Source organism: Quercus lobata, chromosome 5 (assembly GCF_001633185.2).
Source record: "Quercus lobata isolate SW786 chromosome 5, ValleyOak3.0 Primary Assembly, whole genome shotgun sequence".
In the NCBI taxonomy this organism is placed as follows: Eukaryota; Viridiplantae; Streptophyta; class Magnoliopsida; order Fagales; family Fagaceae; genus Quercus; species Quercus lobata.
Window position 1 is genome coordinate 54,768,377 of NC_044908.1, and position 27,223 is coordinate 54,795,599.

At 38.2% G+C, this 27,223-nt stretch overlaps 1 protein-coding gene and 1 pseudogene across 1 annotated transcript; one reads left to right on the top strand and one right to left on the bottom strand.

Moving 5' to 3' along the window:
- Positions 1-463: 463 nt before the first annotated feature.
- LOC115990706 lies at positions 464-21,247 on the bottom strand (annotated as a pseudogene).
- Positions 21,248-26,401: 5,154 nt separating this feature from the next.
- On the top strand, positions 26,402-26,899 carry LOC115990707. Its single transcript, XM_031114508.1, has one exon. It carries the CDS (start codon positions 26,402-26,404, stop codon positions 26,897-26,899), a length of 498 nt encoding a protein of 165 aa, XP_030970368.1.
- Positions 26,900-27,223: the final 324 nt, after the last annotated feature.

Below are 27,223 nucleotides of genomic sequence, written 5' to 3' on the forward strand. Positions count from 1 at the left end.
TTGTTCCACTTGAACACAAATCCATGTCATTGTCACACAGAATTCAAGTGTCTTATGACAATGTGCATAGAAAAGTCACCTATTAAGCTGAAGATAACAAAATCATAGAAGGCAAGTGACTGTATTTTGAGGGACGATAGCTTACATTATATAAGGCAGACCATTGTTGTTTTAGTGGTGATAGAGCCATGGTCACAGGGAAACACAAAGTCAACTCTGGTATATTCAAATGATGGCCACTCCATGGCAGAACATTTGGTTTTGGTGAAAGACTTGCTTTAATAGTCTCTGGCCTCAATTCCTAGCCACTCAGCTTGGATTTAATTGTTCGATCCTGATAGTCTATTTTTATTTTCTGAAATGAAAATAGTCAAGGGCTAAGAAGAAAATTTTAAAACTTAGGAAAATAAGCCTCACCAGATCAAAGTCACAGAGCCAAGATGCCTACTAAACTCTTGTGACATTACTGATCATCATCAATATTCTTAGAACTCAAGCTTGGTGGGATGTAAGATCTAAAAACTTTTTCCATATTAGGACTTTTCATCAAATTATCACAAACAACTTCCCGAGACGTGTCATGGAAAAATTGGTAGAATTTCTTACTGCAGACATAGCCAAATATCAGGGACAGTATGATGAGTGGAATTAGGAATGGTGCATAGTAGAATTCCATCATCCCAAAGGAACCAAACTGTAGCGAATTTTAACCAAAATTCCAACCTGTGAGAAACAAAAAATAGAGAAAAACAAACACCAAAGAAAAACAATTACACACACAAGACAGTATTTACGTGGTTCGGCATTGTCTACGTCCACGGAGTTACATGGATTTCACTATTATCAGGGAAGAAAAAATACAACATTGCGGCTACAATATTTTCTCTTTGTGGCCTCAGTAGATCTCCCATTAAAAACCACGCAATATTATTCGGGTCGGGTCGGGTCGTCGAACCGGATCAAACAAAACTAGGCTCCACAAAGCCCAACACAAACATAGTAACTTGGTATAGTATCAGAGCCGCTAATATGCGTTTATGCATGTGTTGCCACATCCTTCCATAGCTTTCGTAAGATGCAACATAAACTTTGAGTGCCTGTCAGATAAAGCATAGGAAAGAAAACTATATTGTCATGAAAAAAAGTGGGGAAAATAATTGAGCATGAGAGAGCTTAGAAAATAGCCTGGTCAAATAAAAATTAGAAACTCAATAAAAATAATGAACCTTACCTGATTTCTAAGAATTAGCCATCCGAGGCCGAAGTAAATCACACCAAATGGAATAATAATAGGACCCATAACAGAGTAGCAGAGGACAATTGTGAAGACCAACATGTCACTTGGAACCCTAGTTCCATACCCAAGATCTAAGGCAAGCGAAGCCTCCTTCAACTCGGACTCAGTCTTACACAGATACTTCCTCTTTAAATGGTATATAATTAGAGGAACTACTCTGGATAGTTCAAGACCATAGCCAACAAAGGACCTGGTAATCAAACAATTATTAAATTGAATGAAAAGTGAAAAATTGTTAGGATAATGCACGGATAGTGATGATAATTAGACAGGAATGTGTCTAATGCCCAAGCAAAAACTTAACCTCGTCTAAACAGATAGAAATGCAAAAATAAAAGACCAAATAGTATATGAAGACCAGCTATATCATCAAAATCCAGATCGGGAAGAATGGGATAAGCCAGATTTTGATACAAAGGGTACTGTATGGCACAAAGAAAATAAAATAGTTCCATTTATATTCTATATCATGTGAGGGTGCACATCCACCTTTTAGACTTTAATCATGAAATATGTCATCACTACAGAACATGAACAAAAGAACCAGCTTCTCATTGACAAGAACATAATTTATTTGGGGGGGGGGGGGGTAGGAAGGTTATAAAGTAAAAAAGAAACAAAAAAAATATAAGAATTTCAAAATCATGATCTTACACCAAAGCCACATAGGTCAGGAAGAATGTTGCATTGAGTGACACTCCAATGAAAACATTAAACACTGAAATAAAAATAGTTCCCTGAAGCAGCTCTCACTACATGACTCTCTGACAGAATTCCCTCAGCGAACTTAAGCAACAAAGCCGAAAAAATCATAAGTGCAAGCTAAGGGAGAAAAGCTTCCTACACTATCTTGATTGCATCCACATTCACAATTGACTTTGAAAATGGTAGATATATCTTCAAATTTTCTAGTGTCGTGAGATTAGAAATAAATCCAAATGGAATCATGAAGAAATTATAGTCAAGGCCACAATAACATAGATGACATATTGCTGTTCTTTACTCTGATCAAGCTTGATTTTAAGATTAGTCCTGATGATGCCGTAAAATCAACAGTGAGCTTCACGATCCACGCTCGTTTAAACTAACAACCTGTAAGAAGAAAGAAGTGATCTCGCAGAGGGCACCGGAGTGGTGTCGGTCAAATCCCCTCCGAAGGTCAAGTTAGAATTATTCTCAACTCTAGAGTGCTAGAGATGGTAAATTATGCGTACCTTGATTTGTGAGGGTATTGGGCCAACACCACACTGGTGCCCTCTGTGAGATCACTTCTTTCTTCTTGCAAGTTGTTAGTTTAAGCGAGCGTGGATCGTGTAGCTCACTGGTGATTTTACGGCATCATCAGTTGGTGCCGTCTGTGGGAACATGAAGAGTTTAGCCAGACTATCGCCTCCCGAACATAAGAGTCGCATGGTACTCACTCGCTCAATGGCTACCACCAACAACTTTCAAGAAGACGAGCCGTCAAGATCTACTGCATTAGAGAGACAGGTCCAAACTCTCATGGCAGCAGTAAAACGACTCATAAAGCAGAACCATGATCTGGAGGAGTAGCTATGCCAAAGGGATGCAGGACCTAACGTTCAGGAGGAAAACCAAGAAGGTAACAATGCCGAAAGAAGGGACCAGGAGAAGCCAGAGGGCAGCAACGCCCCAAGCAGACCAGAGCGGCAAAACATAAGCCTTCCATCTCTCATGGATTTTGCCCCTCCACCTATTATCACAGAGATACAAGCGATGAAGGAGCAGATGAAGGTCATGATGAATGCCCTCAAGGGACGAGTATCCACTGATCTTGATGACCTAGTAAACAGAACCGACTCACCATTCACTACCTCCGTCAACTCATTCCCCCTGCCACCGAAATTCCGCATGCCCCAGATCGAAAGCTACGATGGGATCAAGGACCCCCTCGATCATCTAGAGACTTTCAAGACCCTAATGCACCTTCAAGGGGTACCAGACAAGATCATGTGTAGGGCATTCCCAACGACGCTGAAGGGCCCTACGAGGGTTTGGTTTAGTAGATTGACACCAAGCTCCATCAATACTTTCAAGGAGTTGAGCGCCCAGTTCACTCGCACTTCATAAGCGAACATCGGTACAAAAGGTCCACTGAGTGCTTAATGAGCATCAAGCAACGAGAAGACGAGACGCTACGGGCCTACATAACTCGTTTCAACAACGAAGCCCTTTCAATTAACAAAGCTGACGATAAGATACTCGTAGCTGCATTTACTAACGGGCTATGGAAGGGTAAGTTTTTGTTTTCTTTATACAAGAATGACCTGAAGACCATGATGGACGTGCTCTACAGAGCTACCAAATACATGAATGCAGAAGATGCATTGCTAACCCGCAAAGAAAAGCTTAAGAAGAGGGAGAGACAAGAGGGCACGCGACAAGATAGGGGGCGAAAGGTTGCTAGAACCGGAGATCAACGAGATGAAAAGTGCCCTAGACCCCCCACTGGAAGGTTCACCAATTTCACCCCATTAACCGCCCCGATCGATCAAGTCTTGATGCAAATCAAAGATGAAGGAGCACTAACGTTCCCTGGTAGATTAAAGGGAGATCCCAACAAAAGGCCAAGGGACAAGTATTGTCACTTTCACCGAGATCACGGGCACGACACAGCCAACTGCTACGAACTGAAACAGCAGATTGAGGCTCTTATCAGACAAGGGAAGCTACAGAGGTTTGTCAGTAGGGAAAGAACCGATCCTCCATAGGAACAGGCCCCACGACAGGAGAACGAGTGCCCTAGACCACCTATAGGGGACATAAGAATGATCGTAGGGGGCACAACCACAACTGGATCTTCCAAAAAAGCCCGCAAAACCTACCTCAGGATGGTCCATGGCATCCAACTTATAGGATCCATACCCAAGTTGCAGCGAATAGATAACCCTATTATTGGATTTTCAAAGGATGACGCTCAGAGACTTCACCATCCTCATGACGACGCACTTGTGGTCAGCTTGCAAATAGGGGATTATAACATGCATCGGGTCCTCGTCGGCAACGGCAGCTCAGCAGACATCCTATACTATCCAGCACTCCAGCAAATGAGAATTGACAGGGAACGGTTGACCCCAACGAATGCCCCACTCGTGGGATTTGGGGGAACGAAGGTGTTCCCCTTGGGCGTAATAACACTAGTTGTGACGGCAGGTGACTATCCTCAGTAGATCACTAAGGAGGTAACTTTTCTCGTGGTCGACTGCTCGTCCGCCTACAATGCCATCCTCGGCGACCCACTCTCAATTCTTGGAAGGCGGTAACTTCAACATACTACCTGATGATTAAATTCCCGACGGAGTACAGGGTGGGAGAACTACAGGGAAATCAAATAGCAGCGCGGGAATGCTATATTGCTATGTTAGAAATGAAGGATCAACAGCAAAAAATGTGTATCAGAAAGCAGCGAGCATTAGCAGAGCCAGTTGAAGAGCTAGAAGAGGTGAGACTTGATGACACACGAGTTGAACAGACGACTAAAATTGGCACACTAGCTAGTTGGCCAGTGCGCCAAACGATCACGACTTTCCTCAGAGATAACCAAGACATGTTCGGCTGGAGTCATGAAGACATGCCAGGAATCGACCCCTCAGTCATGGTCCACAAGTTAAATGTGTCGCCCTCATTTCCTCCAATCCGGCAGAAGAAACGAGTCTTCGCCCAGGAGCGGGACAAGGCCACAGTCGAGGAGGTTCGAAAATTATTGGAGGCAGGTTTCATCCGGGAAGTATACTACCCTGACTGGTTGGCAAACATCGTTATGGTTAAAAAGGCTAACAGAAACTGGAGAATGTGCGTAGATTTCATAGACCTCAACAAGGTTGCCCTAAAGACAACTACCCGCTCCCATGAATAGATACCTTGGTGGATTCAACTGCAAGACACCAACTCCTAAGCTTTATGGACGCTTTCTCCGGCTACAACCAGATCAGGATGGACGAATCTGATCAAGAGAAGACCACCTTCGTCACAAGCCAGGGATTATTCTACTACAAGGTGATGCCTTTCGGACTCAAAAATGCTAGGGCAACATACCAAAGGCTAATGAACAAGATGTTTGCACATCAGATCGGCAGGAACGTACAAGTTTATGTTGACAACATGTTGGTAAAAAGCCTGCATGAAGTTGATCACCTAGACGACCCCAGGGAGACATTCGATACGCTCCGATCGTTCAAGATGAAGCTGAATCCAAACAAGTGCGCATTCGGAGACAGTTAGGAAGTTCTTGGGTTTCATGGTGTCCCAAAGAGGAATAGAGGTCAATCCAGAGAAGGTGCGGGCCATAATGGAGTTGAAACCACCAAGGACGGTTAAGGAGGTCCAAAGTTTAAACGAAAAGATAGCAGCCCTAAACAGGTTCGTCTCAAGGGCAACGAACAGGTGTTTACCATTCTTCCGCACTCTAAGGAAATCATTTGAGTGGACGAATGAATGCCAGACAACATGACTTGAAGGCATATCTCTCATCTCCACCATTGCTCAGTCCATCCATGCCAAGCGAAGAACTCTACTTGTATTTAGCCGTTTCACAAGCTGCAGTAAGCGCAGCTTTGGTGAGAGAGGAGGATGGATCCCAGAAACCAGTCTACTTTACCAACCGAGCACTCCGAGGAGCAGAAGAGAGGTACCCTCAAATGGAGAAATTGGCTTTCGCGTTGGTAATCGCCGCACGAAGACTTAAGCCATACTTGCAAGCGCATACAATCGTTGTCTTAATGAACAAGCCATTGAGAAAAGCCATGAGTAGCCCAGAAGCAGCAGGAAGAATGGCTTTGTGGGCAGTAAAGCTGGGCAAGTTTGATATCCAATACCACCTGCGGACGGCCATAAAAAGGTAGGTAGTAGCTGGCTTCATTGCCGAGTTCACTCTCAGGGAAGGCCAAGTGGAGGAAGGGAAAGAACAATGGAATATCTGTATAAACGGATCCTCAAATAGACGAACCGAAGGAGCCGGCGTAGTGATCCAAACTCCACAGGGGGATAAGATCCAATGTATGATCCGACTGGATTTTCCCACAACCAACAACGAGGCAGAGTATGAAGCCTTGGTGGCAGGGCTAGACCTTGCAAAGGCCGCGGGAGCAGAAAACATAGTCGTACACTGTGATTCACAGGTGGTAACGAGCCAGATCATTGGTGACTACGAGTGCAAGAACGATAGAATGAAGAAGTATTTAGAAGAAGTAAAATACCGAATCAGCGACCTCAAAGTCGAATTCATTCAGATCCCAAGGGAAGAAAACGAATGCGCTGACCATCTAGCAAAAGTTGCATCCGTCGAATTTATGCTGGTTCCCGAACAGGTATTATCATTCGTTCAAATCTCCTCACTTATCGATGACGGAACAAATATGCAGGTGGTAAACTTTGAATGCAACTGTACTACGCCATTGATATCCTATCTAAAAACTGGGGTGTTACCAGACGAGAAGGGCGCCGCAAGAAAGTTGAACGTCCAGGCATCACGGTTCGTGCTGATAAAGGACGTCTTATATAAAAGAGGTTTCTCTCGACCGTACCTGAGGTGTTTAGGCCAAGAGGAAGCAGATTACATGATAAGAGAAGTACACAAGGGTATCTACGGAAACCACTCGGGCGCACGATCACTAGTACACAAGTTGATCCGAGCAGGATACTACTGGCCTACAATGATGAAGGATGTGCAAGCCTATGTCCAGTCCTGCGACAAATGCCAGAGGTTCAGCAATTTCATCAGGCAGCCGTCCGAAGAACTGACACCTATGACGGCACCCTGGCCGTTCGCACAATGGGGACTTGATATCATAGGCCCATTCTCGACAGCGATCTGACAGCTAAAATTCCTGGTAGTTGGCATAGACTACTTCACTAAATGGGTAAAGGCAGAAGCCTTAGCCACCATCACAAAGAAGAACATCCGAAGTTTTTTATGAAGGAATATCATATGCAGGTACGGGATACCCAAAGTACTGGTCTCTGACAACGGTAAGCAATTCGACAACAGCGCGTTCAGAGACTTTTGCTTGGAGCTAGGGATCAAGAATCATTACTCGTCACCCGCACACCCACAGGTAAACGGGCAAGTCGAAGTCATGAACAGGTCCTTACTCAAGATAATCAAGATCCGACTCGAGGGGGCAAAGGGTATCTGGCCGGACGAACTACCAAGCGTCCTATGGGCATACCGGACCACGGCAAGAACACCCACTGGAGAAACACCATTTCGACTTGCATATGGAATCGAAGCTGTCATTCCCGCAGAAGTGGGGCTCACAAGCTACTAGGTGGAGAGCTACGACAAAGATAAGAACAAAGAGGCCATACGCCTCCAGCTTGACCTAGTGGACGAAGTCAGAGCGACAACAGAGCAAAGGTTGGCGCGTTATCAGAATCTCATGGCAAAACACTACAACACCAAAGTGAGGCATAGGGACTTCCAAGTCGGTGATCTTGTACTACGGAAAGTAATGGGTGCCGCTAGAGATCCTTCACAAGGAAAACTCGGCCCCAACTAGGAAGGACCCTACAGGATCGCATCATGGCAAAGGAAGGGGACCTACCACCTCGAGACAATGGATGAACAAAGGTGTAGCACCCTTGGAATGCAGAGCATCTACGAAAATACTACCAGTAGAGAGAATATGAACAAATCCCTAATTTCCCAGTTTATTTAATCTTTAGCTACAATTTACTAGTTTTTCTTTAACTATTCTTGCTACAATCTTTTTGTGTCTTTTTAAGCCCAAGGGGGCAGGTACTTTTTTTTTCTACAAACGCATAATTTACCTTCTCTAGCACTCTAGAATTGAGAATAATTCTAACTTGACCTTCAGAGGATATTTGGCCGACACCACACCGGTGCCCTCTGCGAGATCACTTCTTTCTTCTTGCAAGTTGTTAGTTTAAGCGAGCGTGGATCGTGTAGCTCACTGGTGATTTTACAGCATCATCAAGTCCATATCAGTTGGCATGGTTCGGGAGCATTTGTAACTCTCCATTTGTTAACTTTTTGAGCATGTAGACACTGAGCTGCAGAAGCTGCAATCACCCTTCGCGTGAAGAAGACCAGAGCAGAATCTTGCTGCTTGTCTCTAAGAGTGTCTCTTTGTTCCATTTCCAGTTTTGGGTTTAGTTCAATAATCTTCTCATTATAGTACTCTATGCTATCAACTTTTTTACCAATCAAACCGAGGAAGCCAATTCTATCCGTGGGCCTTACTCCTGGTTTGCCAGTTGTTTTAGACTCTGCATATATTGCTTCAGAATGTGCAAGCTTCTTCTTGTACACTTCTAACTCTTCCCAAATTTTGTTCACTTAAGAGAATCAAACAATGTAAACAAAATAGCATATAGCACCTCCAAAAATTTATAAACACAACATAAACCATTCAAATCAAATGACATAATCATCTGACATACTGTAGTTTTTTCTAATGCATCGTGAAAGCTTGCACATTTTAGTCTCAAATGCACTATTATCTAAAACTTGATCCTTTAAATATGAAATATCGAGGTATTATATTAATAATTTAGCATTATCAAAAGCTGAGAAATTACTTAAAAGAAGAAAGCGAATTGCGCGGACAAATATATTACTTAAGTGCGTAGGAAATAAGGAATCCCTCAAGTACTGTGCAATCTCTACCAGTCCAATTAACGCACAAAAAGAAAAGTACATAGCAAAAAAATGCCTTACCTCTTTGTTGTTTGTGACCACCATCGATCTGTTAAATGTCTCGGGATAGATACTTTTAAAAAATGAGTCAGCCTCTGCTTTTCTTGTTTGACCTACAGGGAATGGAGGTATGTCTCTAACAAGAACCGCAAATTGTTGTGGTTTCACTTCAGGAGACATAAGAGCATCAGCTCTCAGTCGAAAGACATGCTTATAAGCCTTCCATAGGAGGTAATACGTGATAAATGAAACCCAAAAAGTGGCTATAAGAAATGCCCAATAGGTTGACTCTTCGCCTGTATTTACAAAGAAACACAGAAAACTGAATTCAGAAGAAATGATCAGGAATAGATAGCTTAGTAACAAACAAAACAGAAAGCCATTAATAGTTTGAATTCATCACGAAACGATATATTAGTTGGATGGCACCACCAGCTCTGCAAATTGTGCCCCTGAACATATTCATTTGATATGTTTGAGATTTTATTTAAGGTTCGTTTGGATAGAATTTATTTTGCTAAAACTGAAAACTGAAAACACTATAGCAAAGTAATTTTTAAATGTGTGAATAGTATCGTGAGATTCATTTTAAATGAAAAAAGTTGCTGAAAAGTGAGATTTGTGGGTCCTGTGAACAGTGCACAAACCCACTGATGTGCTGAAAAGTCAAATATTACAGCTACTGTTCATGAACAGTGCATGAATAGTAGCTGTAACAGTGTTATTTGCTCCTGAAACGCATGCCAAACAACAAAAAAAAGGAGTAAAACTTGCAAACACGCAAACGTGGATGCAGAAATGTGTAACCAAACGGAAACTTAGTAGTTGAGAAACTTTACTATATGCCCTTTGACAAGTCTAATAAATATCTGAGAGAATGAAAGAAATAGAACTATCAATCCAGATCATGAAAGGTAGTGTGGAATTAGGAAGCACGGGTGCGGATTTGGGTTCAGTTTCAGGTGTGGGTGCGGGTGCAGTGCAGCAACTTGGCAATTTTTGAAAAAGTATGGTGCAAGTGCGGCGAAATACATTTATTAAAAAATTATTAAATATATTTTCATATAATGGTCATACAAACTTCACCTTAAAGAGTCCATGCTTTTATGTGTAGCATAGATAACTAAAAAACGTAAGTGTATCCTATAATTCTATATAAAACTGATTAAAAAAAAATTGTATAAAACTCTTCCAGGTTACCAAATGACGGAAAAGGTTGCTAGTGAGTAGTGGCTTTATAAAAACTAGTAAGTTGCACGTGTAATGCACGAATATTTTGTGATATTTTATGTAAAAAAAATTTTGGATAATATTATACATATATTTTAACGAAAAAGTAAACTAAACTAAATTAGAGTAAAAAAACATATACATTTTGAAATATTAAAAATTAATTTAGTAGGTTCACTGCATATTTGTAGCCTTCTCAAGGTAAGTTTTTTTTTTTTTTTTTTTTTTTTTTTTTTTTTTTTAAATAATGCAACCAAAGATCAATGCAAAAAGTAACGAGACCATGAAAATCAACTAATTTGTGATATGTTCACATATTTCATTCCATGAAATGAAAGTATGCTCAACTCTCTCACGGTCTTCTACTCATCGATAGTACGACATTAAGACACGACATAGGCAAGTGTATATTCATGTGTCTTATAAATGATTTAAAATTAAACCATAGTAAAATATGGCTTTACATTGTGCTCCAAATATTCTCTCTACTTATATACCCAAAATAAAAAATATTCAACAAAATTACCCAAACCTAAATCATATTTAAGCACCTAATTTTAAATAGATTAAAGAAAAAAATTAACCGTATGGGTTTCGGCGTCTTGATGGTGGTGGGAGGCCAGTATAACAGATGTGGTAACCCTTGCTCTTACTCTTTGTCTCTTTCAAATGTTTTGTTAGTTTCAAGTCTTTTATTTTGGTAATATATAGTGGAATAGTGCGTTTTATTTGATAATCTATAACATTTTTATGTCTCTCTATCTCTCTTTAGGGCCTTATGTGGTTAGTTATTACTATTAGTCCTTAATTATTATTATTTATTTTGCCCTTTTAAAAATACTAAAACGATAGGTATGCTAAAAGACGAGAAGAATAGAGAAAGGTGTGGTGTAAACTTAGGCAATTAATGAGATATTAATAAAATAACACTAACATAAGTTAATGTGAACATTAATCTCTCATCTTCATCTTCAACTTTCTTTGCTTTCTACTTTTCTCGGGCTCTCTGTTCTTTAGTTTACGTTGGTCATCTTGTATTTCTTCTCCGCTTCTCACTCTCAATTCCCTCAAAATAACTAATCACTGCTAGATCAAACTCACCGATGTAAGCTGTACAGGTTTGCCTAAGTCTTTAAGGTTTTTCTTTTCCTTTTTTTTTAAAAAAAAAATTTACACACGTATTTCAGCCCATTTCGGCACCCAAATTGGCCCGAATACAAAAAAAAAAAAAAAAAAAAAAAAAAAAAAGGACTTGCCACAGATGCAAGTGCAGCTATGTCGACGGCCACATGGCGCATCCGTGCATGTCGAATGCGGGTGCAGCACCCCTGGAGCCGCACCCATGCTTCCTATGTGTAGAATACTTTAACATGTCCTATTTATAACTTCTTAAGGTCTTTGAAAGTCCCATTGCTTGCGGTTGCTCTTGTGGAATTCACACTACCACACGTGGGCTAAAATCGTGCTTTCACAAACACAATTTCAATTAAAACAATGAATTCATTATTTCAAAACACGATTTCACTATTTCACAATTTTACAATTTTAGCTAAAATTGAGTTTCAAAACACGATTTCAAAGATAGTGTGTACAAAATTTGCAATGATAGTGTGCAACAAGATTTTCCTTTTTATAAATTATGGAACAAGCAATGACAATAGTTGTCTCTATCACTTCCAAAAAAAAAAAAAAAAAACATGCAATCTCTAGTCTCTACATTAACAAACTCAGAATCTCAAATTAACTTTTCTAGTAAAAAAATCTCAAATTAATTTTTTCTTGTTGTTTTGGTCTTTGTCTTCTCTCTCTCTCTCTCTCTCTCTCTCTCTCTCTCTCTCTCTCTCTCTCTCTCTCAATTGTTTTCCCCTTTGCTTTCTGTTAATGTTTTTGTTGTCGTCATCATTTCTTTTTTCTTTTAATAATTGTTGTCAAATAAAATTTTAATCTCTTAATTATTGGAAATGATTTCACAATTTCTTGGCAAAGATGCAAAACAATACCAAGCTCTAGCAATATGATCTAGTTCCAAATTTCCATTCATCCCAACCTAAACCAAAACAAAAATTTGCGTGGTCGTCAATATGCTTACATTCATATAATTGCAGCAATTTTCACAATGTTAGAGAGAAAAATACATATAGCAAACTCTAATTATGAAGGAATAAATAAATTCCTCAAACAAATGAGTCCAAAAAAAGGGCAAAAAACAGTTCAAGTTAACAAAACTGAACTCCACGAGCCCAACAAAGTGATGAATGAAATATTATTGATGATCAAAAAACACAATACAAAGCTGAGCTAAGAGCCAAAAGGCTCAGCACTGTTTCAATGCAAAACATTTTCTTTACAAATAAGAACAGTACTAAAACAAAACAGAAGATCTAAACTTTTTTTTTTTTTGGGATGAATAACACACCTAAACTCAATCTATGAAATAACATGGCCAACAATAACTATAATATCATCTCTCTTTCCTCCGCCGTGCTTCAGTCTGAGAAAACCACTCTCTATCTCACTATTACTGTGTTAACCAAAACAGAAATGAAAAACAGAGACTAAAAAATAAACTGGAAAAGCACAAGTATTATTGCTATGAAAGAGAACAATACAATGCTTTACAAGTGAATAGATACTCATATATATAGGTACATCAAAGAAGGAGGGAGAGAGAAGCCCAACGGAGTCTGGTATAACAGACTTGTAACCGTCTCACACGAGTCATAACAAATCCTTACACGTGCGTGATCCTTCAGACCTTCAATAACTAATATAATCCAAAACGGCACCGTTGGTTTTTATGAGAAACGACACCGTTACACTTTAGGCATGTTTTGTGTCTAACCACTTTACTACACGACACCGTTTTGGATTGAGAACTAGCCGTTGGAACATTTGCTTCTTCTCCTTCAATATTTGATTCTAAACTTGCACTGTCATCCCCCCTCAAACGAATGGGGAATTTCCACATAAGTTTGGAAGTAAGCCAATTAAACCGGGGCGAAGGAAGGCCCTTGGTAAACAGATCAGCAAGTTGATCATGAGTGGAAATGAATTTAATGAGTAAGTTATGCCTGAGGACCTTTTCACGAACAAAATGGTAATCAACCTCGATGTGCTTGGTGCGAGCATGAAACACAAGATTGGAGGCAATGGCCAAAGCACAAACATTGTCACACCAAAAAAGCGGAGGTTGAGGAAGAAAAATGCCAAAATCTCTAAGGAGCATTCGAAGCCAATACAACTCAGCTGTAGTAGAAGCTAAAGCACGATACTCAGCCTCTGTGGAAGAATGAGACACAGTGCACTGTTTCTTAGTAGACCAGGTTATGGGAGAATTACCAAAAAACACTACCATACCAGTAATAGATCTTCTATCCGCAGGATCCCCAGCCCAGTCTGCATCACTATAAGCAAATAAGGAGATGGGACCTGGAGTAAAAGCAATCCCAAAATGAAGGGAACCTTGAAGATACCTCAGGATGTGTTTAGCAGCTTGAAGGTGATTTTGGGTAGGAGTGCTCATATGTTGACAGGCCTATTGAACAGCAAAAGACAAGTCTAGCTTGGTGAAGGTGAGATACTGTAAAGCCCTAACAAGACTCCTATAGGATTTAGGATCAGATAAAAGAGGGCTGTCATTGGAAAGGAGATGATGATTAGGAGAGCAAGGTGTCTTACAGGGCTTGTAATCAATCATGCCAAACTTCTTGAGAAGATCAAAGGCATATTTGGACTGATGCATGAACAGACCAGTGGAGGTATAATCAATCTGTAGACCAAGAAAGTAGTGAAGCAAGCCAAGATCTTTAAGATCAAACTCCTTGCCCAAAAGGTTGATGATGGTAGAAACAAAAGAAGAGCTATGACCAGTGATGATAATATCATCTACATAGAGCAACAAATACACAATGAAAGATTGATGCCTCAAGATGAACAAATTTCCATCAGCAGATGAAGCACAGAAACCCACATGAAGGAGCTAAGAGGTAAATCTCTCAAACCAAGCCCGAGGAGCTTGTTTGAGACCATAAAGGGCTTTTTGGAGAAGACACACATGATTAGGAAAAGAAGGATCAACATATCCTTGAGGTTGAGCCATAAAGACCTCCTCCTTCAGAAGACCATGTAGAAAAGCATTTGAAACATCCAATTGCTTCAATTGCCAACCATGTTGCACAGCCAAAGCAAGAAGAAGTCTAACAGTAGCAGGCTTAACAACTGGACTGAAGGTTTCATCATAATCTAATCCATACTGTTGGAGATAGCCCCTAGCCACTAATCTAGCCTTATACCTGGCAACAGACCCATCACTATGCCTTTTAAGCTTATAAATACATTTGCAAGTTACAACATTTTTATGTGGAGGAAGAGAAACCAAAGACCAAGTCTATTGCTTCTGTAATGACTGGAATTCAGCATCCATGGCAGCCACCCATTGAGGATGCTTGGAAGCAATAGCAAAGGAAGGAGGTTTTGCTTCAGTATAATCACATTGTACCTGCATAACTTTAGGCCTATATATTCCATGCTTAGACCTTGTGACCATAGGATGAGTATTGGTGGAGGAAGGAACAAGAGCAAGAGGAGCAGGATTGGAAGATGATAAAGAAGGTTGGACAGAATCTAGGAGCATAGAGGAAGAAGTTGCAGACGCTGAGGAAGGAGTAGCAAGAGGAGTAGGAACAACAGGGATTGGAGAAGAAGTAGAAAGAAACGAGCGAAGTAGAGAAGATAACAAATCAGAATCAACTGAAAAAGAAGAAGAATGAGGAGTATCAACAGATTTAGGGGGTGCTAAAGAAGTAGGAACAGGATGAGACAACCAATCAGACAAGGAAGAAGAAAAAGGAACATGAGGATTAGTAAGATTGGGATTAGTTGCAAAAGGGAAGAGAGTTTCATTAAATAGAACATGACAAGCAATATAAATTCTGTTGGATATAGGATCAAGGCAAATATACCCTTTAGACAAAGGTGGATAGCCAAGAAAAATACACGGTGTAGACATAGGTTGTAGCTTGTTCTTATTATAGGGTCTAAGAAAAGGATAGCAAGCACACCCAAAGGATTTAAGAGCAAGAACAGAAGGTGTTTTAGAGTACAATTTTTTCCAAGGAGACTGAAAACTTAACACTGATGAAGGAAGCCTATTTATAAGGTAAGTGGCAGTAGTGAAAGCATATGACCAGAAATTAAGAGGAAGATGTGACTGATAAAGGAGAGAAAAACCTGTTTCAACAACATGTCTATGCTTCCTTTCTGAAACTCCATTTTGCTCAGGGTATAAGGACAGGAAGATTGATGGAGAATACCATGAGCAGAACAATAGGATTGAAACTCAGCATTAGTATATTCAGAACCATTATCAGTTCTTAAAATTTTAAGTTTGGAATTATGTTGAGTTTCAACCATGTTCTTGAAGTGCTTAAAGACAGATAAAACTTCATGTTTAGACTTAAGCAAAACTAGCCAAGTGAAACGAGTGTAATCATCAACAAAAAGTACATAGTAATTAAAGCCAAGTAAGGAAATAATAGGAGAGGGACCCCAAACATCACTATGCATAATTTCAAGAACAGAAGTGGAAACAATTGAAGATTTATTCAAATGAAGTCTGTGCATCTTAGCACTTATACAATGTTCACAAGGGGAGCAAACCTCATCAATCATGGACAAAGAAAGAGATGAAAATACAATCTTAAGAATAGAATATAAAATTCTAGAGTGAGGATGGCCAAGTCTGTGATGCCAGAGCAAAATCTGGTGTGGTTTCACAGACACAAAGGCAGAGAACTTGAAATGGTTCAATGATGAGGATAGGTCAGAGATGGATGGAATAGGATAGACCCCATCTCTACTCAACCCTGCATAGAGGATCTTCCCCGTGGGCAAATCCTGAATTAAGAACTTGTTGGCATCAAAATAACAAAAAACATTATTTTGGAGACACAGTTTATGAACAGATAGAAGGTTAGAAGCAAGGTCAGGCACCCTTAGAATATTATCAAGCCTAAAATTATGAGTTAGGATTTGAAGCTTACCATTACCAATGTGAGTGACTGGCAATTCCTGACCATTCCCAATAGTGATAGTCTCATTGCCTTGAATAGGTTGCTAATGAAGAGACAGTTGTGACAAATTGGGAGTTACATGATCTGAGCAGCCTGTGTCAGTAAGCCAAGAGTTGGAAGCCTGAATTTGAGCAGCATTGGCCACCATTGAAGCAAGTTTAGCAGGGGCATGCCTTCCTTGATATGCAAAGTCCATGCGATGGTAACAGTCAAGAGCTGAATGACCATTCTTTCCACATATCTGACAAATAGGCCTATTGGATTGACCTTGATTTTGAGAAGGTTTAGGTTGATTAAAAGACTGAAATTGAGATGGAAAACCTTGATTACCAAGATTAAAACTCAAGAACTGAGAGCCAGATTCACCAAAATTGAAGTAATTTCCCCCTCCAAAATGAGAATTCATTGAATTCATTCCACCAGAGTGATTCATTCCACCAGAGTGAGGTCCATGTCCACGAGCACCTCTCCCTCTCTGGTTGTAATTTGTTCCTCCTCTTCCCCGAGGAAAGCCTTGTGAATGAAAGTTTGCAGCCATGGCCATAGAAACTTGATCAACACCATTAGATCTCTTCTTAATAACTCTCTCTTCAGCATTAAGTAATGCATTCAATTCTTCCACTGACAACACATCACTCCTAGTTCTAATAGCAGAACTAAAAGAATCATAGCTAGATGGAAGACCATCAAGAACAATGTGGAGAAGCTCTTCATCATCCACAAACATAGACACAGCAGCTAATCTATCACGAGCTTGCTTAATTTTCTGAAAATAACTACCAATTGATTTATTCCCTTTCTTGATTGCATTCAATTCATTACGGAGACTCATAACATGAGATCTTGAAATTGATGCAAATCTCCTCTCTAACACTCTCCAAACTCCTCTAGCAAATTTTTGCCCAACTGTGAGAGCAAGAATTGCAAGAGAAAGAGTTGAATTCAAGAATCTGAACATTGCTTGTTCACGATTCTTCCAAGCTATGAATGCTGGATTAATTTCAGTAGTAAAATTACCAGATGAATCCTTAAGAAATCTATTTGGCGCAGTGACTGAGTCATCAAGAACATCAATCATGGAGTAGGTATCAAGAATTACCTCAATTTGATGTTTCCACACCACATAATTCCCATAATCCAACTTCACAGTCATCATAGATGACATATTTAATAGCAATAGCAACGAAGAATTCACTGGCAGGCCTGAAGAAACCATAGCAGGCACAACACTTGAAGAAGACGATGAAGAAGATGAACTGGACTGAGCAGAAGCCATTGATATGGATCAATGCTCTGATACCATGAGAAAACCACTCTCTATCTCACTGTTACTGTGTTAACCAAAACAGGAATGAAAAACAGAGACTGAAAAATAAACTGAAAAGCACAAGTATTATTGCTATGAAAGAGAACAATACAATACAATGCTTTACAAGTGAATAGATACTCATATATATAGGTACATCAGAGAAGGAGGGAGAGAGAAGCCCAACGGAGTCTGGTATAACATACTTGTAACTGTCTCACACGAGTCATAACAAATCCTTACACGTGTGTGATCCTTCAGACCTTCAATAACTAATATAATCCAAAACAGCACCGTTAGGTTTTAATGAGAAACGACACCATTACACTTTAGGCGTGTTTTGTGTCTAACCACTTTACTACACGACACCGTTTTGGACTGAGAACTAGCCGTTGGAACATTTGCTTCTTCTCCTTCAATATTTGATTCTGAGCTTGCACTGTCACAGTCCAGCCAGCCGAGCAGCTTGTGCAAATGGGCTATCAACATTTTCATCCATGGAATTGAACAATGCTAAGTGTGCAAAAGTGGAAGCCAACTTCTCTGTGTTTACACCTTCCAAAGTGCCCTTACTGATAATATCTTCGATTTCTACAGTGAACATATTGTCTAGAAGCCCACCAGTACCAAGAACTATAATGTCTCCAGGTAATAAACGTTCCACTGTTGTTACAATAGCTAAACATGGCTTATCAAATGTCATGCTATTTCCCAACTGGTGCCGATAGTTAAAGCCATGTTGTTGTATTAGTGATTTATACACACATTTACTGTTCCTGAAAATCATAAACCCATTGTTTCCCACATTGATAGCACGTAAATAATAATCCGTGAAAGTCACAATACAAGCCGTGGATGAACCCATAACCTTGGTATTCAAGAAACCTTCCTCCAAAGCTTGTCTCAAGTCCACAATACGATTGAGTGGTGGTTGTTGCTTTTGGACTGCGGTCACAACATTCGACGTCAGTTGGCATGCGTATTTTCCAGCGTCTACGCCATATCTAGCCCAACCGCCAACACTGTCGGCCACGCCAATAGTGTTCTTCTCTGCACAGATAAAGTGAGCATCATTGCCTTCAGATTGAGGATTTCCTCCTTTGTCCTTAGGGGTGTAGTGCGAACCAAAACTCATCCTCATACATCATCTTTCTTGTTCCTGCAGGACGGGAATTAACACCACAGGAATTAACACCACTTTTCCATGAACAAGTTGTTTCTTGAAGATCATGTTGGACGCAAATAGAGAAAAAACCTACAAGAAATTTTGGAGTTGTAGAGGAGGTAGAAATAAAGGGTTTGAGTTAAAATTATATAGATTGTTCCCCCTCTCGACTAGTTTTAGTCGGAATAAGTGTTTCTGATATTTAGATTATGTTCCTAATATTTAGCCAAAAAATATAAATAGATAATGTTAATGTGTTTTTAATTGGACTAGTTAGATTGAGTTTATTTTTTTATTATCAGAGGTTTTGAGGTTTGAATTTTTATGTACTCTTGTCCTGTTGGGATTTTGAAATCTTCAAAGCAATTCATGATTTTTTTTTTTAAAAAGTATATATATCTAACTTTTGTTTTATTTTTTAAATTTTAGTTTTTAATTACCTGACAATATAAAGTCAAAAAAAGAGAAACTCAAATTAAAGTGGAGAAAATAGAGTCGGTGGGTCACCGTGCTTAAATGAGAATGCTACAAGTCCAATACTCTCCAATGGTCATATTATAAGTTTGTACTACACTCAAATCAATTTATTCTTCTTGTGGTTTTTACCTTTGTTTTTCTCTATCTTAAGTATTTTCCTCTTTGGTTTTCTAATAACGTTGTTCTTCTTGTTGTTGTTAAATAAGAGTTTTTTAGTCTCTTAATTATTGGAAATCTATACAATTTTTGTGACTATAATATGCTAAAGATTGTTGTTGTTGTCAAATGAAAGTTTGAAACCATAATTAAACAATAAATGGGTTATTGTTTAATTATGGTTTCAAACTTTCATTTGATATAGTTTGTGGAATTAATTGAGAATTACGGCTTCCTTCTTTTATATGTGTGTGATTATAGTTTTTTTTTTTTTTTTTTTTTTTTTTTTTTTTTTTTTTTTTTTTGAGAAATAAACTAATTGTTAAACACATACACACTTAATCACACTTTCTTATCAAGTTTAAACACATTACTTAACCCAAAGTACCACTACAAAAGGGTCTTGTGATTATAGAATTTGATTAGGATTTTTGTGAATTATACTTGAATTTTGTAATTATTTAAATAAAAAAAGAAAAAAGAAAAAAGAGAGAGAGAGAAAGCCATTAATAGTGAGGACTCTTTGCCTGCATTTACAAAGAAACACAGAAAAATGAATTCAGAAGAGATGATCAGGAATAGATAGCTCACTAACAAACAAAATAGAAAGCCATTAATAGTTTGAATTCATTACAAAACAATATATAAGTTGGATGACACCACCAGCTCTGCAAATTGTGCCCCTAAACATATTCATTTGATATGTTTCAGATATTAATTAGTGCTTGAGAAACTTTACTATATGCACTTTGACAAGTCCAACAAATATCTAAGTCATCTTGATCATTTGATAACCTATGTCCTGAGAGAATGAAAGAAATTGAACTATCCATCCAGATCATGAAAGGTAGTGTAGAATACTTTAACATGCCCCATGTATAACTTGTTAAGGTCTCTGAAAGTCCCATTGCTTGCGGTTGCTCTTGTGGACTTCAAACTATCATCAGTGGCAGCAATTGGTAGAAGAACTGGCAGCAGCACTATGCCAGATAAAACCAAGATTCCTAACACTGCAGATTAATTGGGAAAGAGAATATAAGAAATTTGTTGTGTTTCTCCAGAAAAGTAACATATATGTTTTGACATATCCATACAACCTTTAGTTTAAGGTTCAGACAGTCAAAAGTGACATTCATTCATTCCCATTCAGTCGAAATGTTGTAAATAAGGCACAACCGATACTTAATAGTACTCTCAAAGACCTAAACCATTGCATAACACTGAAAAACTAACATGCTTCACTATCTATCTTAGATTAAGGATTTTCATTCTTGATAAAGAGAGGAATTCACATGTTGATATCATTTGCAAGTTTCAAATTGTTGCAAATTAACATATATTCAATTAAACTAATAACTTTAGTCATTCATTTGTTAAACTAGGGGTATACTATACAATGTGCTTTGCTTAAAGATTTCAGAATTTACATACTACCTATATTACACACATGTATAAGTCTGTAAGCATGTCAATCTAACAAGAAAAACAATTCAGTGGTGGGAGATTCATACACCAAGACAAACATACTAGTGAAAAGAATTGAAGTCCTTAATCTCGCTATTAAGCTAACCACTAGCATAGAGGTTTCCAGGCTCTATATCTGCCTCTCTCTGAGTGTTTTGCCATAAAGGAATCTCACAATTAAGCTAAGCATTTGCACATAGTTGCATATGTTATAGGCTCTCTCTCTTTCTGCTAGCTGTAATCCATACTTTACCCTTTATCAAAGTAGTTAGATTCTATGGGCATAATCACTGTGGATGTAAACTTTATCACTATCAGGCTGGTGCTCGAAAGGTGCAGCATCAATCATGAAAAAACCAGTAAGAAATATAGTGGCACATACATTGTCTAAACATGTCCACATGGTTATTTGTTGTCTGATTTGGATGGAGGAGGCTCTGCACTTCATAGTGCCTCTCAAAAAGGAAAGATTCTATTAACCACTAATGATCGTGCTTGGGCAAAGGGTGTACTCTAAAGAGTATACCGGAGAGTTTTTGTCATTTCTATATGACTCTTGTGCACATCCTTAGAGAGAGAAATTCTATTTCTCGTGCACATTTGTAGAGGGAGAGATTTTCCATAGTGGAGATGCATATACCAAAGGGGAGAAGACATTGTGTTAACTAGAAAACTTTGTTCTGTTTGTTTTCTTGTTGGCTTTATGGTGCTTTGAGTTATGCTTTGTTGTTCTCATTGCATCATGTCTATGCTTTGGACATGCATATATCCCTATGCTATTATGCTTCATTGAATGCATGTTCAGATGATCATTTGATTTGCTATGTGATCATTGTAGTCATTTCTATATGATTTTCAGTTTGATCAAGTTGCTCACATATTTCATATCATGTTTACTTGATCGTAATTTACTTGTTATATTATACTTGTCCTTTATTACTTGCTTTACCTTGGGAGTCTAATGTGTTTTGTGCAAGTGTTTCAGGCTACAAGTATATATGTTCCAAGTGCATCACAGCTTCTCATCATTTTGAAGGGGAGAAATTTTAAGCACTTTTAGTTTATATTGTTTAAATTTATATTCAGTATTTTGTGTTTGTACCCATGTGCTTATGTAAGCTTTTAGGGTTAATGTTTTTATGCATATTCTGTAGGCTTTATGGTTTGTACCTTGCTTAATGCAGCCTTTTATGCTATGTTGAAATCAGTACTTCTATCTAAATGTCTTGCATTTTGATTTATGTACTGTCACTCTTGTGCCCTTGTAGGATTATTCTTAGATGCATATACTTAGTGTATTATGCATTGATTGAGTGTTGGGCATACAAGTATCCTGCATTGTTCTTGTTAACTTGTATGTTCAAGTGTTCATTCCAAGTGTGAATGAGCACTGTGAACTCTACCTTAAGGTGTTCACTTGGTTGATCAAGCCATGATTTGATTCTTCACTTCATCTTTGCTTGATCACCTTTAGCTTGTTTCATATGCATTTCATGCTTTTTTGCATACAATGATCATGGTGTATTGTTGTGTTTCAGGAGTTTTATGATCTTATGATTCAAGTGCTACACAGCTTCTAGAGTTAGGTATGAGTGAGTTTTGTTCAACTGTTCCCAACTCACATGTTAAGTCTAGAGTCTGTTTTAGGGTTTTGTCACGGAATAGCCAAAGGGGGAGATTGTAAGGTTGAACTTAATCAACCATTTTATTGGCTTTATTTCGTGCCAAATTTTCTTGTATTTCAGCATTTAGTAACCCTGTATTTAGATGGATTTGATGTAAGGGTAGTGAGTGAGATAGAGTGTTAATTGCTCAAGAGTGTGCAAGAAAACAGAGACTCGCGGCTTGCTCTCGCGGGTAGCTCGCGGCTTCAAGCCGCCAAACGCAGCATACGTGCCAAGCGTGCTAGAAGGTGAACAGTCATGCTAGCTGGAGCACTACAGGACAAAACAGGATAACTGGACATACAGTTATCTCGTGACTGGGTCTCGCGACTTAGTCAAGTCGCGAGGCCAAGCCGCGAGCCACCCCTGTTTTGTAAAAACCTAACGTTTCACATTCCTCTCTCACCCCAGTATAAATACCCCTTATACCCACAAATGTAAGAGAGTTTCCAGAGAGAATTTTGAGAGAGAAACCCTAAAGAAAAACAAGATTGATTCACCTACAATCTATACATTAGAGTCTCTTCAAATTCCTCAACTCTCTTCCTTTCCATTGTCAAATCCTTGAGAGGCATTTTACCAAACCTTGTTCTCACCAGATTCATCACTGTGAGAGGGTTGTTTGGATTTCTGGGAAGCAGTTAGGAAGGAACCAATCTACATTAGTTGATGCTACGGTCTAGTAGCGGAATCCGGGAAGCTAGAAAAGAAAAAGGTTCGGCGCAACCTTGTTGGAGCAAGAAGCTTGGAAGCAACCTTGTTGGAGCAAGAAGCTTGGAAGGCTTAGGTGCACTGGGTAGATTAGGCTTGGAGGGTCTATTGCTGTCCATGTATCCCAACTACATTTTCTAGTGGATTGTTTACCGCTTGGAGGGCGGCGGAGAGGTTTTACGCCGAGGGCTTCGGTTTCCTCTTCGATAACACATCGCGTGTTGTCTTTGTGTTTGCATCTTCCTTCCCTTTTATCTTTGCCTTTTATTATCTGCTGTGGGTTGTGATTTTAATTTGGCTTAGATAGTTTATCCAATTCTATATTATAGCTTATGTTCATTTTCCACACACTAGTTGTTTGACATAAAGCTTGAATTGGTTAATTTGTAAGTTGGGGGTCTAAACGTTCAAGGTTGTTTATACACATATTTGAACTTTCAAAAGGTACTTGCCATCACACCTAGAATTGACCTCTTATATAGCCAAATAATGAAGATTCTAAATTACATAGACAATGATGCATTTTGAAAGCTATTCTGCCATTCCAATTCCTCAAACAGCTATACAGATAACAATATCTGTGTGAAACTTGCTAATAATTTCAACGACAAATTTGAGGGCAATTATGAAAAGGTTATATCTTGTAATCCTATAGACATTTAGTGTCTTTCCACATATAGCACACTTGACTTCTCCTTAAATATCAATTGCAATTTGCATCTACATCCTTACTTAAATCGCCTCCCACAAACTCAGGTTTCCATATGTTATTGCAATAACAGGAAGCAATTTGTCACTATATGGTAATTGTTCAACACTTTTTTATATTCATTATCCAGAGAAAGATATCCCAAAACTAGAATTATAGTTCAGCCAAAAAAAATAAAAACTAAAATTTCCAAGAATTTTTAGTTTTGAACCTTTTTTTCTTTTATATAAAAAACTTAGAAAAATCCCTTAAAACTTTTTTTTCAAAATCCCTTAAAACTTTTTTTTCCTCTTGATAATTCAATTGTCACAAATTTTGTAATCCAAAGAAGGGAAAGCAATGCCATGCCAACGCTCCATTTGTTAACTACAAATCCAAATAAGGTATTTTGATTTAAGCACCCAAATTCAAATCCGCAAGGCCCAAATTTTGTAATCCAAAAGCACCAGTGAATAAAAGAATCCTTATGCCCATTGCTAAGGGTCAACAATGGGCTGGGTTGGGTTGACCCACCCTGTTTTTACTAGATACATGGCCCAAGTGGGCTGGGCCAAGAGGGTCGTTAACCAATGAACGGACCAAGATAACAAGAAAAACCTCAACTCATGACTTTACTCATGGGCAATGCCCATTTTGGTTGGGCCAAATGGGCTGCTCAAAGTTTTTTTTAATTGCTTTTCCTTCCCCATTTTTTTAAGGAAAGACTCAAATTATTTTTTAAAGGAAAAAAAAAAAAAGATTCAAAACTTAAATTTTTTACAGTCAAAACCTAATAACTTTTTTTTTCGTTAAGGTTTTAAATAGTTTTTTCTTTTTCTATCTTTTAAATTTCAAACATTTTTGTTGCAGTTACGATTCATTGCCAGAAAAAGCAATGCCATATTCCTTGTTTGAAAGATAAAGAGAGAAAAAAAAAGGAAAGAAAAAATACCTCAAGGAAGATTACCTGGTAATTGTGGGGTACTCTTTGCTTTGCTTTTTCAATGTTTCAAAGCTACTTTGGGAAATCAAGCAAAGGCCAACAGTGGCAGCTCTACATTGAAGTCAGGTGTTCACAACCTGACTAGCAAAAAAAAAAAATTATATATCTACCAACTAACCTATTTTGTCTACCAAAAACTTATTAGACATCCTTGAATTCAAAATCCCAAGAAAAATATTAAACATACTAACTTCAAAATTTCAAGGATTTGATTAAAAAATAAAAAGTAATGCTAAGTTTACAATATTTTTACCATAAATCATAAGTAATAAGTTCTTATTTAATGATTACTCTAGAAAAAATTCTTAAAACCGTTACTGAGAGTGTAGAAGGCGTTAACTAGGTCATAAAGGATAGATTAATCGACAGCCATCAAAGACACCCTTGGGGCGCGTGACATTCATGGAGGACATAAATGTTGCAAAAGTTGGAGTTGGAGGGATTGAAGTGGAGGTCAAAGTTGATCTAGCTATGCAAGGTCTCAGCTGCACAATAGAGTTCTTGAGGTACACTGCATTAGAATTCCAATTAAATTATGTAGATTAATTGAATTTAACTGTACTCAATACAAACTAATATTGTTTATACTTTATTAATCAATATAATTATGTATCCAAATTTAATTGAATAAATTAATATAGTGCACTTAGAAAGCTTATCTCACACTATGTTTAAGAGGAAGGAATGAAAATGAATTATTTTGGAATGTTTCTTCCATTCCCTTATTTAGGAGTAATGAGTGGGATGAAATGGAATAAGTAGAAAGAAACACTCATTTTCTTTATTTTCTCAAAACTTCAAATTTGCATTCTCCCATAATCAGAAGAAATCAGAGGAAATTAAATCTAGTTTAATTAAATTTAAACTAAAACTCCCAAAATACCCTTATATATGCAAACATTTATTTTAAAATAAGGGTCAAATAGTAATAATATCATAAAATTATTCAATTTCTTTTATAACATATACAATTATTAAGGAGTTTAAAAATATAGCCTTCCAAAATAGGACTTGGCCTCCCTCCCAATTATTAATTTGAGTTAGTCCATACTCCATAGTGCTCTTAAAAATATATTGACCAATTGATACTTTTTGTTTTCTTAGTTTTTTTTTTTTTTTTTTTTTTTTTATTGTAAAAATTTGTTCTTGTGTTTGTTAAAATTTTGAATTGTTTATGTCTTTGAAGACTTCATTGGTTCCATTTTTTTTTTCCACTTTAGTAGACGATTTGGTAATTTAAATTGAAAATAAAAATTTAAGAATTTCATTATGAATATTGTAAAATAATTTTTGTATCACAAACAATTTTTGTATATATGTACATGTCTAATATCAAACTAAATATATATATGGATAAAACTTAGGTACAATATAGGTTCTCTATTTAAATTCAAACACATAATTGTATCAAATTTAATTGTCCTTATTTGGTGGAATCGCAATCAAGCAATCCATGAGGACTCGGGTTCCCCTCCAATTCATGCTTGGGAAATGGCAGGTGGAGTCTTGGCCGAATACAAGGCTGCTTGCTCCTGTCCGTGTCTTTCTCAGTCCATCCCTCAGTCCAAGTGGAATGCTCCACCTACGGGCTTTATCAAAATCAACACTGATGCAGTAGCCTTTGAAGATGGGAGGAAATTGTGCATCGGTGTAGTCATCCGCGATAATATGGGTGAAGTTCTAGTAGCATCAAACAAGGTTCTTCCTGCATCTTTCTCGACTGAGGTCTCAGAAGCTCTGGCCTTGCAAGATGGTGTGCTTCTTGCAGCGGAATTAGAAGTCTCCCACGCTATCTTTGAGTCCGACGCCTTATCCATTATTCTAGCAATTAATGATGAAATCCATGGAGGCGAGCTTGGGCACATAATCAGAAACATCAGAGAATTGACTGCTGTGTTTTCCTGGTGTTCTTTTAAACATCTGAAAAGGGAAGGCAACAGAGTTGCCCATGAGCTTGCAAAGGTGGCTGGGTTTTCTGGTGTATCATAGGTTTGGAAAAGATCTTTTCCAAGTTTTCTTGAGCATCTTCTCGTTGAGGATCTTTGTTTGTAATGCTCAAGCTTCTGCTCTTCTTTGTAATACATTTTCTGTTGAATGAAATTCTCTTATTTCCCATCAAAAAAAAAAAACATTATTTGTTCTTCATTGGTTAATACAACATCTCTTAAGCAAATATGCACACATACATACACTTAGGTTGCATTTGGTATTGGCTTAAAAAGCCAACTTTTTTTTCTATTTAGTTCATTTTTGCTACTATTCATGGGTCCAATTACACTTTTTTGTACTATTTATGGCTTCATTGTGTTATTT